Source organism: Aphelocoma coerulescens, chromosome 8, assembly GCF_041296385.1.
Source record: "Aphelocoma coerulescens isolate FSJ_1873_10779 chromosome 8, UR_Acoe_1.0, whole genome shotgun sequence".
Lineage (NCBI taxonomy): Eukaryota > Metazoa > Chordata > Aves > Passeriformes > Corvidae > Aphelocoma > Aphelocoma coerulescens.
Window position 1 is genome coordinate 9,140,695 of NC_091022.1, and position 15,753 is coordinate 9,156,447.

Below are 15,753 nucleotides of genomic sequence, written 5' to 3' on the forward strand. Positions count from 1 at the left end.
CAGACTGGCTTGGAGGCAATTTGGCTACCTCGTGGCCTAGATTTAATATTAGCTTTCTATTAATGGGGAAAAAAAAGTGTGTGTGTGTGGGAAAGACTTTTCCCCCATTTGTGATTATTCCCTCCCTCTCCCCACTCCTCCAGCTTTCCAAGTGAATTCTCAGGAGGTGCACAGCACACGGCTGCAGTCAGGGCTGATATGACTGCTGCAGTGTAGTACAGGAATAATTCAAGCATCTAAGGCATAAAACCCATTTAAGGTCATTTAAGAGTGGGTTGAACAGGCCCTTCAGACTGTGCCTGGTGGGTGCTGAAAGAGGTGACTGACAGCTGCTCATCCCCATCTAGAAGCTGCCTGGCACAGTGGCCACTCATAATTCACTTCTGAGTGATGTTTCATGCCCCAAATCTTTCCTGAATCAGCTTAGATGGACTATGGAGGCTACAATCAACAATGTTTTATTATGGCAGACGAGCACAGACAGTATTTTATACACATAACAGGTCAAAAAAGCTCATGTGACCACCACGGTGCAGAAAAGTGAAATAAAATCATGCAGTCTATATTTATTTACTTATCTGTAAAAGACAGAATAAATTATTAAACACAGCTGTGGTTAAAGCCAGTTTAAAATATGCATGGTATGATGCATAAGCCAACTCTGAAACTGAAAATGAAGTTTAAACTGTAACCCTGCTTCTTAATATCCCTTGGGTTACAAAAGGCAGTTGTGCACTATTTCCCATTCAGTCTGATTTTAAAATTTGCATCACATATGTAGTACATGAGACTTTTCTTTCAGTTTTTCACTCTTTAAAAAAAAAAAAAAATCACAATAGATAATATCTTTTTCTTCTTTTAATATATTACAAATTTGGATTCCTAGCAGAATCCCATTTTTTAAAAAAATTTCTTTTGAATATTAGTATCTCCCATTCCCATCCTCCTCAGCTCCACAAGTCACGAGAAAAAGACCACAGTGGGACTCTCACCAGAACTACCTATATAAGTAGAACTCAATAAAATTATGGGAGGTAGTGAGGTCATGTCTTCCCCTCAAAGCTCAGTGTCTTACCTGAGTAATCAAAATGAGACACTGCCATTTAAAACATGAGAACTATTTAATTCTTAATCAATTCACTACTGCACAATTTTAACCTTTTCCAGTGCCTCATTCAGCTAACATTGAAGATGTTTCTTTTGTAGATGTATTGTTGCTATGACATCTCCAACAAAAATTAACTTAAACCCAAGAAACTTAAGTGACAACAGACTTGTATGTGAAGAGGTAATTTGTGCTGATCAGACTCAAAAATTAATACATTTTTACCTTATGCAAACTGAAATGAGAAGTTTTAGGTTATTTAGTATCAAAATAAAATTTTTTAAAAAGCCATGGATTTTTTTTTCTGAACTAAAGACTTTCTATCCTGGATGGGAGATTGCAAGTAAAAATAAATCCATAGATAGAGAAGTTAAAGTGGAGGTGTTTAGTGGACAAACTGGATATTAGCAGTAGGTGGTTCATTTCTGAAAAATGGTGCAAAAATTAAAATCTCTGCTTGCAAAATGACTGATCAACCAAAGCTTGGAGGAAACCCTGAGAAACCCTGAATTTGAGGTCAGCATGCTGTAGATGGAACTGTGTCCAGCATATGTCACTGAGGCTGCAGAGGGCAGCTTAAGGGCAGATGGGACCTCTAAGAGCTGAAGCTAAAGGTGTACGTTATCTGGTGTGTCACTAAGTTAATTTTAGGAGACTAGAGCATGTGCAGGTGTTTGGGAGCATGTGCTGGTGTCACCCTAAGCCTAGCAGGAGGTTAACTCCACAGAGCAGCCGCCGCTCTTGGCTGTGGTTTGCCTGTGTGAGCCCTGCAAAGTTGCAGTCTCACTTCCCCAAATGACGAGGGTAAAACAAGAGCTGCACTTGGTTTAGAGTTAAAGGCTCGTGTAGGCACAGCTGCAGTGCCTGGGCTGGTGCAGAGCCACCTTCTGCCACCACCTCCTCTGGACACGGCCCCGGGCCCGGCTGGGGCAGCCCGGGCTGGGGCAGCATGTGAGAGCCCGAGCAGCACGGACCCAGCGGCGAGGAAGCAAAAGGAACCTTTCCGGAAGCTTCTCTAGAGGAAGATGGAGAACCCACTTCTTTTATTCCCCCAACTAAACATTTCTGCTTCGAAGGATAAACCCTATTACAAAGTCATGAAATCAGCGATTAAGGAAGAGCCACACAAGGCGAACAAGCCTGGGTGAGTGTTCAGGTCATGCCGACCCTCTGAGTGTTGTTTACATGGAGGATTCTTCTAGCATAGCTTGTGGGGGTGAATTTGGGGCACAGATAATTTTATTTTTGACATATGTATGAGAACTCACAAACTGCAATCCTAGAAAATGTATGTATAAAATATTAACTCTTTAAGAAGAGTTGTCTCAAAGAACTCTTGTTTTTTTGAGGACAAGAAACACATCAAATTAATGATCTAAAAATACCAAGAAAGAGAGATTGCAAGAAGTTCTGAGAAATGCTTCTCTAAAGCCTGAATAGGATCTGGGAAAGCTTTTTTCTAAAATTTCAAATGACAGGAAGCAATACTTCCTTTTTTCTTTGCGAAACATTAAAAGTAGAAGACGCTGAGACAACTGTTTATGTTCTTTAATGGGAAGTTTGGCCCCTAAGTCTTTAAAATAAATTAAAAGGATGCTGAAAATGAAAGGATTTCCATTTCTCTTTGCCAGTGCTTCATATGTAAATTTGTGCTAAGCTATGAAGAAAAACCCATTAATGTGAATAATATATGTAGGAGAAGTAACACCAACATTCCTGTAAGTGAAAATAGGGACATCTGTAATGCAGAAGCAGAAAATGCTTGAGAGGGAAAAACCAATTTTCAACAAGGTTTCTTGAAAAGCTACTCCAATTCTGTTGTAGAGCTAAGCAGAAGAGAAATAGGCTGAGCCTGCTCCTGCAGAAGCCTGAATTCCATGAAGGTGATCATCTTGGCAAACCTGGAAACTTGACAAAAGCAGCAAGGTAAACATGGTAAAAGACTGAGTTGATGGGGATTCCTTCCAAGAAGCGGCTGTGTGACTCAGGAGGTTTCCTCTACCTGTGTGTGGGCTCAGACTGGGCAGAGAGGAAGGTTTTTAAAAGTTATCCATCTAGCCCAAGGATGCAAATGCTACAGAATTATCTGGTATTCATCAGGGTAACTCACCAGGAGTGTTTTCACACCACTGGTCCCCAGACACTTGGAGAGAGGTTTAGACCTTGTGCCAGCAGCATTTGTATGAGTCAACTGATGATACAGAGCAATAATCAACTCAGAAATGCAGCTTGCAGGAAAATCATACAGCTCCTTGCAAAGCAAGTTTTTCCAAAGATTTCTGGGTTGTGCAAATGCTGTATGTGTGTTAAATACTGAATGCCTTTAGTTCCTCAGTAACTGCAGTAATTGGTTGAACACTCTTGTCTCCAAAATTCAGCATACTTCAATAAGTTTAATTCCTCACTTCAATGGAGTACCAAGATCTCACTGATACATTAAGAATTGCATCTGTAGGTCCTGAGTGAGAAGAAGGAACATGTAAAATTCTGCAACACCATGGCCTAAAAAATGTACTGGCCCTTTCTTTCCACCACAGACCACTCCAGAACACTTCAGTGCTTACCATACTCTTGTCTTGTTTCAGCAGTTCCCACTTCGGGACCAAGCTGCCTGCTTTGGCCAGCAGTGCTTCTACAAGCCCTTCTAGTTGTGAGCACATGGCAGAAGTCACCTAAGGGCCCAAACTCAGCTTCTAGAAGCCATGGAAAAGTGGCTGGGGAGGGGGTATCTAAACACTTCCACCAGTGCATCTGGATAACCAGGCCATGTTTATTGCTCACATTTTGAGATATCCTGGTTCCAGACACGTAAAACCATTCTAAGATTGCATCTATAAAGAGAAAGCAGAGCTGCCTGCATGCAGACAGAGTTGGGTGGCTCATACACCCCAGGTATTTAACACAAAGTACAGCCACTTGCTGCATTCTTACAATCTGTGAAGAGGCACTTTCAGAGCAGTAATAATTCTCTGAGGAATTTCCCCCTTTTAACACACCATCACTTCCTCACTCAGCCAGCTCTCTTTTACCGTGTTACTCTCAGCTGGTGCCTGACTAACAGAGATTTGACTGTTCTTGTATGGAAGAGAAACTTGTAGATTTTTGCTGGTCTTTATATATAGATTAGAGAGATGTGACAATTATATTTGTCAAAAATGGAAAAAAAGCCAAACAAAAAAAAAGAAAATGACTATTTTTCAAATAATAAAGTGAAATAATAGTTTGAAATTTGTTAAGTGATTTACTTAGCTTTTAATATTTCCATTTTTCACACAGAGTTACTAAAATAAGTAGAAAGAATTTAATGAAACTGCAGGTGGAAACTGGGGTGATAGTAGAAAAGCTAATTAATCTGTTAGTTTAAAAGTTAATCTTTTGTTTAAATGTTAATCTGTTTAAATTAGTTTCTTCTTATATTTAGAAAGTGCCAAAGCTGAACAAATCTTGGTTTCTGCCTGTTATTGCACAAACTCACTGCTGCACTCAGGGGTTGGGGGTCTGTGAGGCTACTGGATTATTGCAGATTCTGAAGGAAAAACAGAAACTCACACTGGGAGTTTCCAAGCCCAGCAAAGAACTTCTCCATCATTCCATGCCTTTGTGGGCTGAGTATATGGTCTGAAATCATAAGGCTTTATCTTTCACTGTGACCAAAACAATTTCTGTAGTTACAGGAACCCACAGTCGACACAGTTCAGGGTACTTTTTGTAATTCTCATAACTAATGAACTCTGTAAGGGAGTGAGGTCTTGTTTTCCCTGACTCCAGAGTCCCCCTGCTTTACCAGCCTATGCTCATTTCCTGAATTTCATTTCTCCAGCATTTGTACCTCTCCTCATGAACAGTTTTCCCCTCCCTAGTTAAAATTTTCATTCCTTCAAGCAATGACTTCAGCTATGAAACCTGTGACACCTATTAAAATAATAATATAAAAATTCCTCCTTTTGAGTTCTGTGCAAACCCAGGGTCATTACTGGCTTAAATTCCTTCCCAAAGAGATTGGAATTTCCTTTCATCTAAACTTCACGTGCCTGTGGGTTTTGCCAAGGGAGCCCAAACTGTGTAAATCAGGCAACAGAACAGCAAGCCTTGGTGAGGAAGTGGGATCATATTCCAGAAACGTTCAGTCCATAAGAAGTTGATCTGACCAACTAATCTGGGACCAGTCACTTACTGATACTTTCAGAGTACTGTGATTTGCCCTGGAATGAAAATGGTTCTAAACATCCATATCCACAAAGCACTTGATAAAAATTGACTTCACCTTCAGGCTGAAAATTTAAGTCCTAGTCCTAGCAGGATACAGCTCACCTCCTGCTTATTCCAGTTCTGGTCTACTAAAAATCCAAGGGAGTGCTCAGGTGTGCATTCAGGCTCAATGTATACAACACCAAAAAGTAGGTTCCCCAAAATTGTATTTACATGAATGAAGTGAGGTGGTTTTTTTCCTTTCTTTGCTGTTTCCTAGGGCACAATTTTTGAAATCAAAGTGAAACACATGCAACTTGACATATTTGATGAAGAATATGAGGAGTTTTGTAAATGAGGCACAGTGTCTCAGAATAACGTGACATTTGAAATGTTTGTGGTAAAGAAACCAGACTACACGTGCAATTGCCCTATAAGACTGACACCTAAACCATATTGTTACAATTTTGTCTTCAGGCTATAGAGTTCTGCATGTTTCATTAAAAGCAGACTGTGGTAACAGCCTCAGAGTGAGCATATTCAAAACCACATCTCTGCACGAATATCTCAAGTTTAAATAGCTGACAAGACCTGCTTCCCTTACGAGTTTTACCACGCTACATGATCTGAATTCCCTTAAAGATTAGTAGGACAACACAAATACCACAGTGAAAAATCTCTGCTCTGATGTTTTTATGAAGAAATAAGTATGACTCTGCAGGAAAAAAATGTCAGAAAAGAATGAAAGCAAATGTTCCTGAAGTCCCTAAGAGAATGGTCTCCTTTAGTGAAGGGATCTAATTAAAGGCTTTGTGAAACAGCCCTGAGCCACAATGGTAGCAGATGACATATGTTACACAGCTTCCTAAATGCACAATATGAACAATTCTTCAAAACTCCTTTCTGTTTCTTAAGCAGTGTGTCTCCTGAAGAAGCAGTGAAGTGGGGAGAGTCTTTTGACAAACTGCTTTCTGAGAAAGGTTAGTAGTTTTTTCCTTCTCCATGCAGACTGTTAGGATAGAAAATGGATGGTAAAGGATGGAAAATGATAAAATCCAGTTACGCCCTTAAACAGATGTGGCAGTTGCTTAAACTAGGTATGGTGGGTCATTTATAGCAGAGTGTGTTTCTTGCTCTCCTCATCTTCTTAGGCTATAGCTTGCTGTCAACTTGTGAAAATAGTTGAAAATAATTTTTAAGTTGGGTGTTTTATTGAACAAAGTAATATAGCAGACAGCAGAGTCCTTTCAGTAAACAGGAGCATTTAATCTGAATATTGCTCAGATATTCCTGACTGAATATGTTCTCTGTACTTAAGAAAAGACTTTGTCACTCCTGATACAGTTTGTTTCTAAGCCAGTGACTGGATCCAAGCTCCAAGCTGGCCAGCATTTGAGAGGTCCTGCTGCTCCCATAATTATCAAATGCACATATGTTCCTGCCTTCATTTTGGAGGGGCACATGTATGTTTCAGCTGCAGAGCTGGACACTGTGTGCTTTTCAAATCTGTTCCCTGAACAGTTCACATCCACGCCATTGCATTACTTCCACAGATGAAGTATCTTGGGAAAGGAAATATCCTCAGCATAACAACAGCAGGATAAAGCAAGTGATAAGGATGCTGAAAGCCATCCATTTTAAATTGCTGCTAGAGGAGAGTTTACTTATGAGCAAAGATTCAAATAGTCTTTTGCTCAACCTAAATTGAAATTCAGATGGAATAAAGTCAGTCACTTCCGCATACATCCACATGTTCTGCTTACTTCTCTTTCTAAATTTATGAGATCTTGGTAGTGTTTTTTTACTGATGCTGAGAATTCTGTAATGAGACTTCCAGGATCATAATGGAAAAGTTGCACTTATTGAAAAACCTTTATGTATTTCAAGATAATTATCTGTAATGTGGTATTATTTCAAGGGAGCAAAACATTTTACTACCTTGCACAGACTGTTTGAAAAGAGTAACTGTCTGATGAGGATATAATTTTTAATGGAATTCAACTTTCCCTTCTGTAGCTGGGCTGGATGCCTTCACAAAGTTTCTGAAAAGTGAGTTCAGTGAGGAGAACATTGAGTTTTGGATAGCCTGCGAGGATTACAAGAAAAGCAAAAGTATGCATGAACTTCTGCCAAAAGCCAAGACCATTTTTGAAACATTCATACAAAAAGATGCTCCAAAAGAGGTAAAGACACCCTCCATTATACACAGTGTTTGACACAATGGGGAAATTGTGTGCATCTGATGAAATCTGCTTTTAGGGAGTGCCTGCCCAGAATCAGGTTCAAGAGTTAATTATGCAGTCCCCTGACATAAGACTGTATCATAAACGATAAAGTCAAAACTCTGGAAGGAGCATGGGCTTGTTTTGATTGACTCCTCCCTTTTCCACCCCTCTACCTCGAATTGTGTATCCTTGGTATGTCACTGTCAGCACAAAAACATGTTGGTATGACAATCCTCACCAAAGTTAAGGCCTTTTTGTAGTATCATAAGAGTGAAAAAAGTTCTCATATTTACAACTTCTTCGATTTACTGAAGTGTGTTAGAGAGGATTCATGAATGAACAAAAGGAATATTTTTTGCCTGCCCTAAGAAGGAGATGAACAGTTTGGGAGATTATGAACTTTTCAGTGAAATCAGAAGCAGCCTCTTGAATAGGTCTTTTGGACTTAGAGTTTCCTGTAATTCTATCACATTTGAGCAGATCAAATATGTCACTTGCCAATACCTGTATTATTATTTTTTATTTGCCAGATTTGCAGAAGTTAAACAGTAACTTCTGCTTCCTTGTAACGAGGATGAAAAAGGTGTAATTCTCATTTCAGTGAAAGGATTGCAAAGTGGTGCAGTTTCCACCTGCAATTCCCATAGATTACATTACAGATCTGCTTTTCCTAGGAAATGCCCACTTTCAAGGACTTATGTTCCTTTTCATTTCTCTCCCTGCTATGTGCCTTGCAGGGGAAGCAGCTCTGAACAGGTAACAAGTGCTGACACTGCCAATGCTTCAGACTGATGGAAGAAAAGAGATGAGCAGGAGGAAAGCTGAGGAGGGGACAGGGCAGGGAAGTCACAGCAGCATAACAATTTCTTTCTCTGCCCTACTTGAATTCGGTGCAGGCTGCGTGGGTGCTGTGGCTCGCCTCGGGCACTTGGCTTTGGTGTGACTTCCTCCCTTGGGTTCAGCTGACAGCTGAGACCACACAGCTCTGGGGCTTGCAGCTCTTCTTCGGCTCCTTGTCCAGCAGAACTCTTTTATACCCACATTTCTGAGCCTACAGTTTGATGGGATCATAAAATTTTGGATGAGTGGACCCTTCTCTCATCACTAATTGCCCTTCAGCTCTTAGTTCTAAACTATTTGTTCTAACTAGTTGTATGGAAATGACAGGTGCCTCTCAGGGAGGAAAAGAAATGCACATTATAGAAGTCACTTTTTGACTGAATCAACAATTTTTTCAATATATTTTATCTTATTTTTCAAAAGAATGTGCTTGAATTAGTGCCTGTTACTTAATTAAAATTCTCATACAATTAAATATTTCCCAGGATGAATGCAGCAGCACATGGAAAAAATAGTCATTTTGATATGCTTATCCAATCTAAAGCCTCCAGAGACCCATTTAAATATTTTGTTTTAAAATTTTATTAGAATTTCCTCACCTTCCTATTACTCAAACGACACAGCAATCAGAAATGTTTAATATTCACTGGTATCATCTTATTAGAACAAGTTCTACTTTAACCCTAAATGAGAACAGGGGAGTTCTGTAACAGTCTGGTGTTGCAAAGCTGGGAAGCTGCAACTATACGGTGATCACTGTTAGAAAGTCACTTTTAGTCAAATATCAGAGCTTTTCTTCTGTTTTACCAGGTGCAATGATACATTTGGGGAGACTTTCTGACAGCCGTCATTGAACATGAATTCTGTGGTGTTGACATCCTCTTGTGTGGGGGATTCGAGTTCCCCTTATCAGAAAACTCTCACCAATGTACAGCGTCAGTGCTATGGATAATAACAGAGGATATGCATGAATGTACAGTAAACAAATACACTTCTCCTCTTCCTCCAGGTGAATTTGGACTTTCACACCAAAGAAGTCACAAGGCAGAATATTGGCCAGCCCCTCCCCACCACCTTTGATGCAGCACAGACCACGGTGTACAGGCTGATGGAGCAGGACAGCTACCCGCGCTTCCTGCGGTCCGACCCCTACTTGAGCCTGGTGAAGGGGAGGAGTCCCGCCCGTCCCACCCTTCGGAGACGCTCCCGCTCCTTCACTGTCAATGATTTCAAGGGTGTACGGCCAGACTTTACTGTGTGGTAACACGACAGCTCAGCCCTCACAAATCCCAGCTACTGCAGCAACTTGTGTGTGTTTTAAAATCGAAATCCTCAGCAGGTATAAATAAGGGGTAAAGCAAAATAAAATGCACTTACACCAGGTCAGAGTTCTGTAGCAGAATGTCACTTTCATAGAAAAGGAGGTAACATATTGGCAAGTCATATAATGCAAAGTTTTCATACAGTAATTCTTTTACAACTCAGGCAAAAGCTGTGATCAGATCTTGGGGGAAAAATTTGAATTTCCTGCTTAAAAGCGTCTCATAAAATGCCTTTTGATATTATCCAACACGTATCCTGGGCCTGTACCATTTAGGCCGGAGTTTCATCACAGTTCAAATCTCCATACCCAGCCTTTGCACATATTTATGTTTCTGCAATATTTCCTACACTAAGCACAGAGAATTTGTGGTATTTTCTCATACTGTAAAACACACAGAAACATTATTAGGTATAATGCAAAGTTACATAAATTTTAACTAAAGACACTGCGTAATTAAATGTATAATTAAAATGTAGCCATTGCCTATTTTAAGAGGAACATAAAAATACCTATTTAATTTTTGTGGGGTACATTTTTCTTATTCTGTGAATAGAGAACGTGTCTGTTCTCTATTTTTAAGTTATGCTGTATATATTAGCTTTGGCATCAAATACATATATTCTCATTTTTTGCAACTAAATGAGCAGCAACAAAGGGCCAAGAAAGCTATTTTAATACAATGTGTACCCTTAAATACCAGGTCACGTCTATATATATGTATATAAAATATTCCTACTTTTATTTATAAATAGTCATGGTATAACAACTTTGTTACTAAACTTTGTACTAATTTTTTTTCTGCCTTTTATTTTGAAAATGTATCTGAAAATTAGCAGCTCTTGGATGCAGGCAGACTAACTTTCAGTTCTACTGGTCATTAATATAATCTCTGTAGGTTATAGAAGGGGAAGGAGAAACCTCCCTTTTTATTTCTTTACTGTCAAAGACAGACTTTATTTTTCTAGTCACACACACAGTTGTTCTGTCCTTTTCTTTCACAGTTGATGCAGATATCCCTTGAACCTTGGGGCAGTTCCTAAAATATTACATTGGTTCAGTTTAGCAAGGGGCTGCAGAATTTAGTTGTAACAGTGACTTGTATGTTAAGTTGCTTCTCGTGGAATTTAAGCTTTCTCCCTTCCGCTCCCCCTTCTGTAAGTGGTGAAGAAGAGCTGCAGTTCCTGAGGACGGGATTTTGTGTTTATTGTTAATTTGGGGTGTATATGAAGTGCTGGATCTGCAGGTTTTCCTGTCTGCTTCACTTGATTTCAATAAATCTGATCTGTTTAAAGAGTTGTCAGGATTTGATTTATCATTGGTACATTGATGAGGAAGATGTGAAGACTTCACCTAAGGTTCAGTTCTAGCTGCAATCACTGCCATGTGAATCAAATTGTTACTGTGCAAAGAGGTCCAAACTCACCAGGAAACGCTGCTGAGCCACAATCCCAAGCTTTTTACCTTTACCTGGGGAACAGAGAAGAAACACGTTTGTAACTATGATCCTTGCTGGTTTATTCTGTTGTCCTCCCCTGATCTCAAGACACCAGGCACGTGCTCTTTCTGACAGTCAGAACCTGGGCACATGGGTTTTTTCACTGAAAGAATGGTCAGGCACCGGAATGAGTTGCCCAGGGAGGTGGCGGAGTCACCATCTCTGGAAGAGTTCAAGAGGCCTCTGGCTGTGGTACTTGGGGGTACAGTTTAGGGGTGGTTGTGGTGGGGGAAGGTTCATGGTTGGACTACATCTTGAAGGTCTCTTCCAACTCTGAGGATTCTGTGATGAGAGAATCTCTAATATCACCAACTATGTCTGAATGCCAGTTCTCAGGTATTTAAAATATGCAGGTTCCCGTGTCATGTATTAGGATCTTTGCTGGAGGAAGGGAACAGATTTGAGAGCAGCCCCACCTGAGTGTTAACTGTGGGTTTGTTTCCACATAGATGTAAGACCTACACACTTGCAGCTAAATTCTGCCCTAGTGAGATTTTGTCCCTTCATATCAGTGGAGAATCCATATCTTGGATGGATTGCCACGAAAGAAAGAAATGAAAAAAATACAAGTATTTCATACTGTTCCAAAATCCAACCACATGACAAATACAGTACCCTGAGTAAGACGTTTTCTTGCTAGCAAAAGCCCAGCTGTTAGTCAGAAGGGTCTGCAATGATAAATAGAAGTCAGCAGGCGCCCTTTATTTCATTTCACAGACACATGGAAAATTTTGCTTATCTCCAGGGAGGCCTTCCTCAAACCCATCAGTCTGCGGTACTGACAGTGCTAGTCCCTCTTATGAGTTTTATAGTGAAAACAAACAAATAAGATATTCCTGGTAGCTATTTATGCATGTGTGTTTGCCAAAGATAATTATGAACCCTAACTGAATTTACAGCAGACTAACGCCATGGGAACTACTGTAAAAAGAAAGTCAAGATAAACTCAGAGAAAGGAAGGCAAAGGACACAAAGATAAACCAAAATGACATAATTATCTGGCAAAGGGTTTTTTCTAGAAGAGGCTCCTTTTAGTGAGAGAAAATGAGCACTCTAGTATTTAGTGCTCTACTGCAGCCCTGGAAGATGAACTAGGCATGGATTTAGTACAAGTCTGTGATGCTGCTCCAGCATTGATCAGAGGCAGGGCTGGCTGTACACAGATGTATTTACTGCACAAACCTTTGGGCAGTACCAGAGAACACAGTCATGCTTCTCTAGTTTTGGCAGAATCAGTGCCATAGTTATGTAAATCTTGTCGTTGAGCTGCCCTAATGCAAATAATACATATGCAAAGCCTGTTGGGCAAGTATTTTTATTGGGGATTGTTTTGTGTAGCAGCTTTTTATATTCATATGTGCCATTCAGCGTTCAGGAAGAGCTCCCAAAATATTCCTCCCGCCAAGAAAATAATTTACCCTGCGCAAACACTGCACTTTACTCCTTACATTGGTGAAGTCTCAAGAACAAAGTATGAAAGAAACAATTTGCTGTCTCGTGTGGCACAAAGGTTTGCCTCCTGTTTCAACACTTCAGTCTAACTAGATACTTTAAACTGGCTGAATTACGATCTGCTGTTCTCGTTTAACTTGAGGGAGATGGAAATACACGACCACATATTTTCTTCAGGTTGTGGATTTGTTACTGAACAAAAGACAACTGGATTGATTTTTCAACTGACAAGAAGCAAGAATGAAATCTAAGATAAGGAATCTCAAAGAAGAAGACAGATTTCCAGCTTCAGGTGAAGCAGGCAATCAATAGCATGCCTTTACACGCTACAACTTTTGAGTGACTGAAAAACAGCAGATCATTTTCCCTCTCCTTTTGTCCCCAGCTGCTCAGCCTGCCTTAATTAGCTACTGCTTTGAATGCAGTTCCCTCTCCTTTCCACACAGGCTGCCAAAGACCTCAGCTGAGAAAAAAATTGCAGAAAATCATCTTCCTCTCATCAGTGATTCATATGCTCATGAATTTATGCCCTGCTCAGCTGCCTATCCCAGACCCCACTCAGTTCTTTGCATTTTAGTCAAATGCCTCAATCAAATGCCCTTTAAGCTCCTGTGTGGCTCTGTGCCAAAGATAAAAATGTATTTCCTCTATCTACCACCCAAGCTTGCTTCCATTTTTATTTTTTTCCTTGCTACTGTGTTGCTATCTTCCATTTGTTGTACTCTGATCACTTAGGGCTGGTCTCATAAAAGCTCCCTCTGGTTTTATACCAAAGCTTTTCTCTCTCCTTTCCTAAATGGAATCTGTTTGTGTAACCTCCTCCTAATTCTCCCTTATGTGTTACAAGAAATTATCTGGACTCCGAGATTTACAATCCAGCCTCTATCATTGCCTTCTCCATGAAAGGTAACTAAAATTAACTAGCACGAAACACAATCCTACAGCAGCCAGTGGAGATTTTTCAAACAGGACGGAAGATAAGGCTGAAGCCTAAAAAAGAACAACTCTGAACTCTCATGTCTTCACCATAAAATTAGCTCATAATTAAGAGACTCTTGTTTCTTCACAACTTCCTGGTCTCATTTTAAATTTCTGCAGCTAATGCTATTCCAGTTTTTCCTGGTTGGACATTTTCTTGAGAATTGTTTCCAGTTCTTTTCCAATGTGGGTTTGTGATTGTACAGTACTTGGAAATCCTGTGTATGAGGAGCCCAGAGCGCTGTAAAACATTTTGACAGATTGTTCTTGAAATCAAAACGTTTCACCTGAAGGGCATAGTTTGCTTGGGTGGAAAATAACAGCTCATTTTCTTATGCAAAACAACTCTGTGGCATACTGGAGACACACAGAGTTATTCACATGGAAAAATAATTATTTTGTGAGTTGCCCATGCTGTGCAGTGCTGTGGGAAGGCGGGCATTTACATAGTGCTGTGATTAAGGTGTATTTGCATCCCCCTGTGACAGGCGTTTCCATGTCCTTAGGATGCCAGCAGTGCTTGGATCGTGTTGGCTTCTCCCAACATAAGGGATGCACTCAAGTCCCTGTGGGCTTCGATTGCTTGGGGCAGCAGAACGGTGACTTTTCGTTCTGCTGAGGCTACTTTATACAGGACAGCACCACCCAAGCAAATCTTGGCATGGAATGGAATTAACAGAGGCCAGGTGCTGAAGAGTGCTAACACACTGAACCTGATCCAGGAAACACCAACACATCCACTGGAGAATGTGAGCTCTTCTCACTTTGTGCTCAGGTGAGTACAAGGCAGCCCTTTTAGGAATGTACATAAAAGGAAATGATTTCTTCCGTTAATAAACCAATGGTTTGAACATGTACTGTTGCTTTAGACTGTCTGCTGTGATTAGTATCTAGGTCAGAGGAACAAAAAATAACAGGCCTCATGCCCCTCAACAGCCAATAGCTTTTCATAAAGGAAGATAACTCAGCAAAACTAATGCCTAAAGATAGTTAAAGAATAAAAGCTGAGCATCAGTAAAAGTCAAGCTGTGAGCCTAAAAGTTCTGAAGATTTAAATATTTAATAAATCAGTGGTCCTTAGCAAGTAATATTGACAAAGTTGGGAATGTTTAGTCAGATCCACATTCCCTTTCCTACAGTTCCAGCTCTCCTGTGTCATCAAAGGCAGAGGACTCAAAAATCCATAGCCCAGTCCTGAGAGTTACTGAAATGTTAAGCCAGAAGGCTGACAGATAAAGTGAAAAATACCCTGCAATTAGCTGAGCAGGTAAGGGCCTGAGTGACTCTGCAAGTCCAGTCCCAGCTGTGAGTGAACTGAAGCTGCAGCGGTGTGTGTCAGCTGGGTCCAGCAGTGTCAGCCGGGCCCAGATTCACAAAAAGTTTAGCACTAATTCTACATGCAATTTCCAGCCCATCTCTACTACATAGTCATATTTCCTTCTGTTTGATACTGTTTATTATGAATAGCCAATACACTTGCACAAGCAGCTGATGCATTTGTTTTAATACTGAGATCACTTTTCTCCTTATGACATTTCAGTGAAATATCAGAGTTTCTCTCCAGACACTATTAAGTTCCAAGCAGAGGAAGCACAGAGAAATACAACCAGCTGGTTTCTATGGGAGGAAGTGGCTGTGCCTAACTTTGGTTAGCGAATTTATTGTTATTGCCCCGGAATAAATATCACAAGAACTCTGTTACCTGCTGTGTACCTGAAATATTTTCAGCTTGCATAGACTGAGCAGTCACTGACATAATGTTGTGCAGTGGTGAGAATCCCTCATAGCTTCTTTGTGGTTTTGTGAATTGTGAGCAGTACCCCATAAAATGCAAAAGCATCCATCCAGTCATTGTGTGTGCTAGAATATTCCTGGTTTTTAGCATAGTTCTGTGGCTGCTAAGACTGACTTGAAAAATATCCACCAGCCCAGAAAATCTTTAAGAGATGTTCATGTCTGCATCACTCAGACATCAGGCTATTAGAACAGAAATTTAAAAAATGCATTTGTGGCCCCTATTTGGGATTTTGTTTTGAAATAAATGTATATCACCTGTTGATATTGAGGAAAAAATAGGCACAGATCCTGCAACCCTCCCTCTCACAGCCAAATTAAGTTAATTTACCATCACAGTTCTAAGGTGGGT

General features: G+C 40.3%; 2 protein-coding genes across 4 annotated transcripts in view; one reads left to right on the forward strand and one right to left on the reverse strand.

Annotated features, from left to right (window-relative positions):
* RGS4 (regulator of G protein signaling 4) overlaps nucleotides 1–15,753 on the reverse strand; it is a 124,770-nt gene that overhangs the window by 32,033 nt on the left and 76,984 nt on the right. The gene's annotated exons all lie outside the window — the stretch shown is intronic.
* On the forward strand, nucleotides 1,921–10,973 carry RGS18 (regulator of G protein signaling 18). 2 transcript variants are annotated; one of them, XM_069022550.1, is made up of 5 exons: nucleotides 1,921–2,249; nucleotides 2,930–3,031; nucleotides 6,209–6,273; nucleotides 7,310–7,476; nucleotides 9,368–10,973. In XM_069022550.1, exons 1-5 carry the CDS (start codon nucleotides 2,131–2,133, stop codon nucleotides 9,620–9,622), a joined length of 708 nt encoding a protein of 235 aa, XP_068878651.1. In that variant the 5' UTR covers nucleotides 1,921–2,130; the 3' UTR covers nucleotides 9,623–10,973. The 2 variants fall into 2 exon arrangements, with proteins under 2 accessions (XP_068878651.1, XP_068878652.1); XM_069022551.1 differs by having other exon boundaries at nucleotides 6,212–6,273.

What these genes read in the sequence shown, in the direction of transcription:
- RGS18 (XM_069022550.1), top strand. Translation starts at nt 2,131, where the DNA reads ATGGAGAACCCACTTCTTTTATTCCCCCAACTAAACATTTCTGCTTCG. An exon ending in CAAACTGCTTTCTGAGAAAG is followed by an intron (nt 6,274 to 7,309) that starts GTTAGTAGTTTT and finishes TCCCTTCTGTAG; the next exon opens with CTGGGCTGGATGCCTTCACA. An exon ending in AAAAAGATGCTCCAAAAGAG is followed by an intron (nt 7,477 to 9,367) that starts GTAAAGACACCC and finishes CTCTTCCTCCAG; the next exon opens with GTGAATTTGGACTTTCACAC.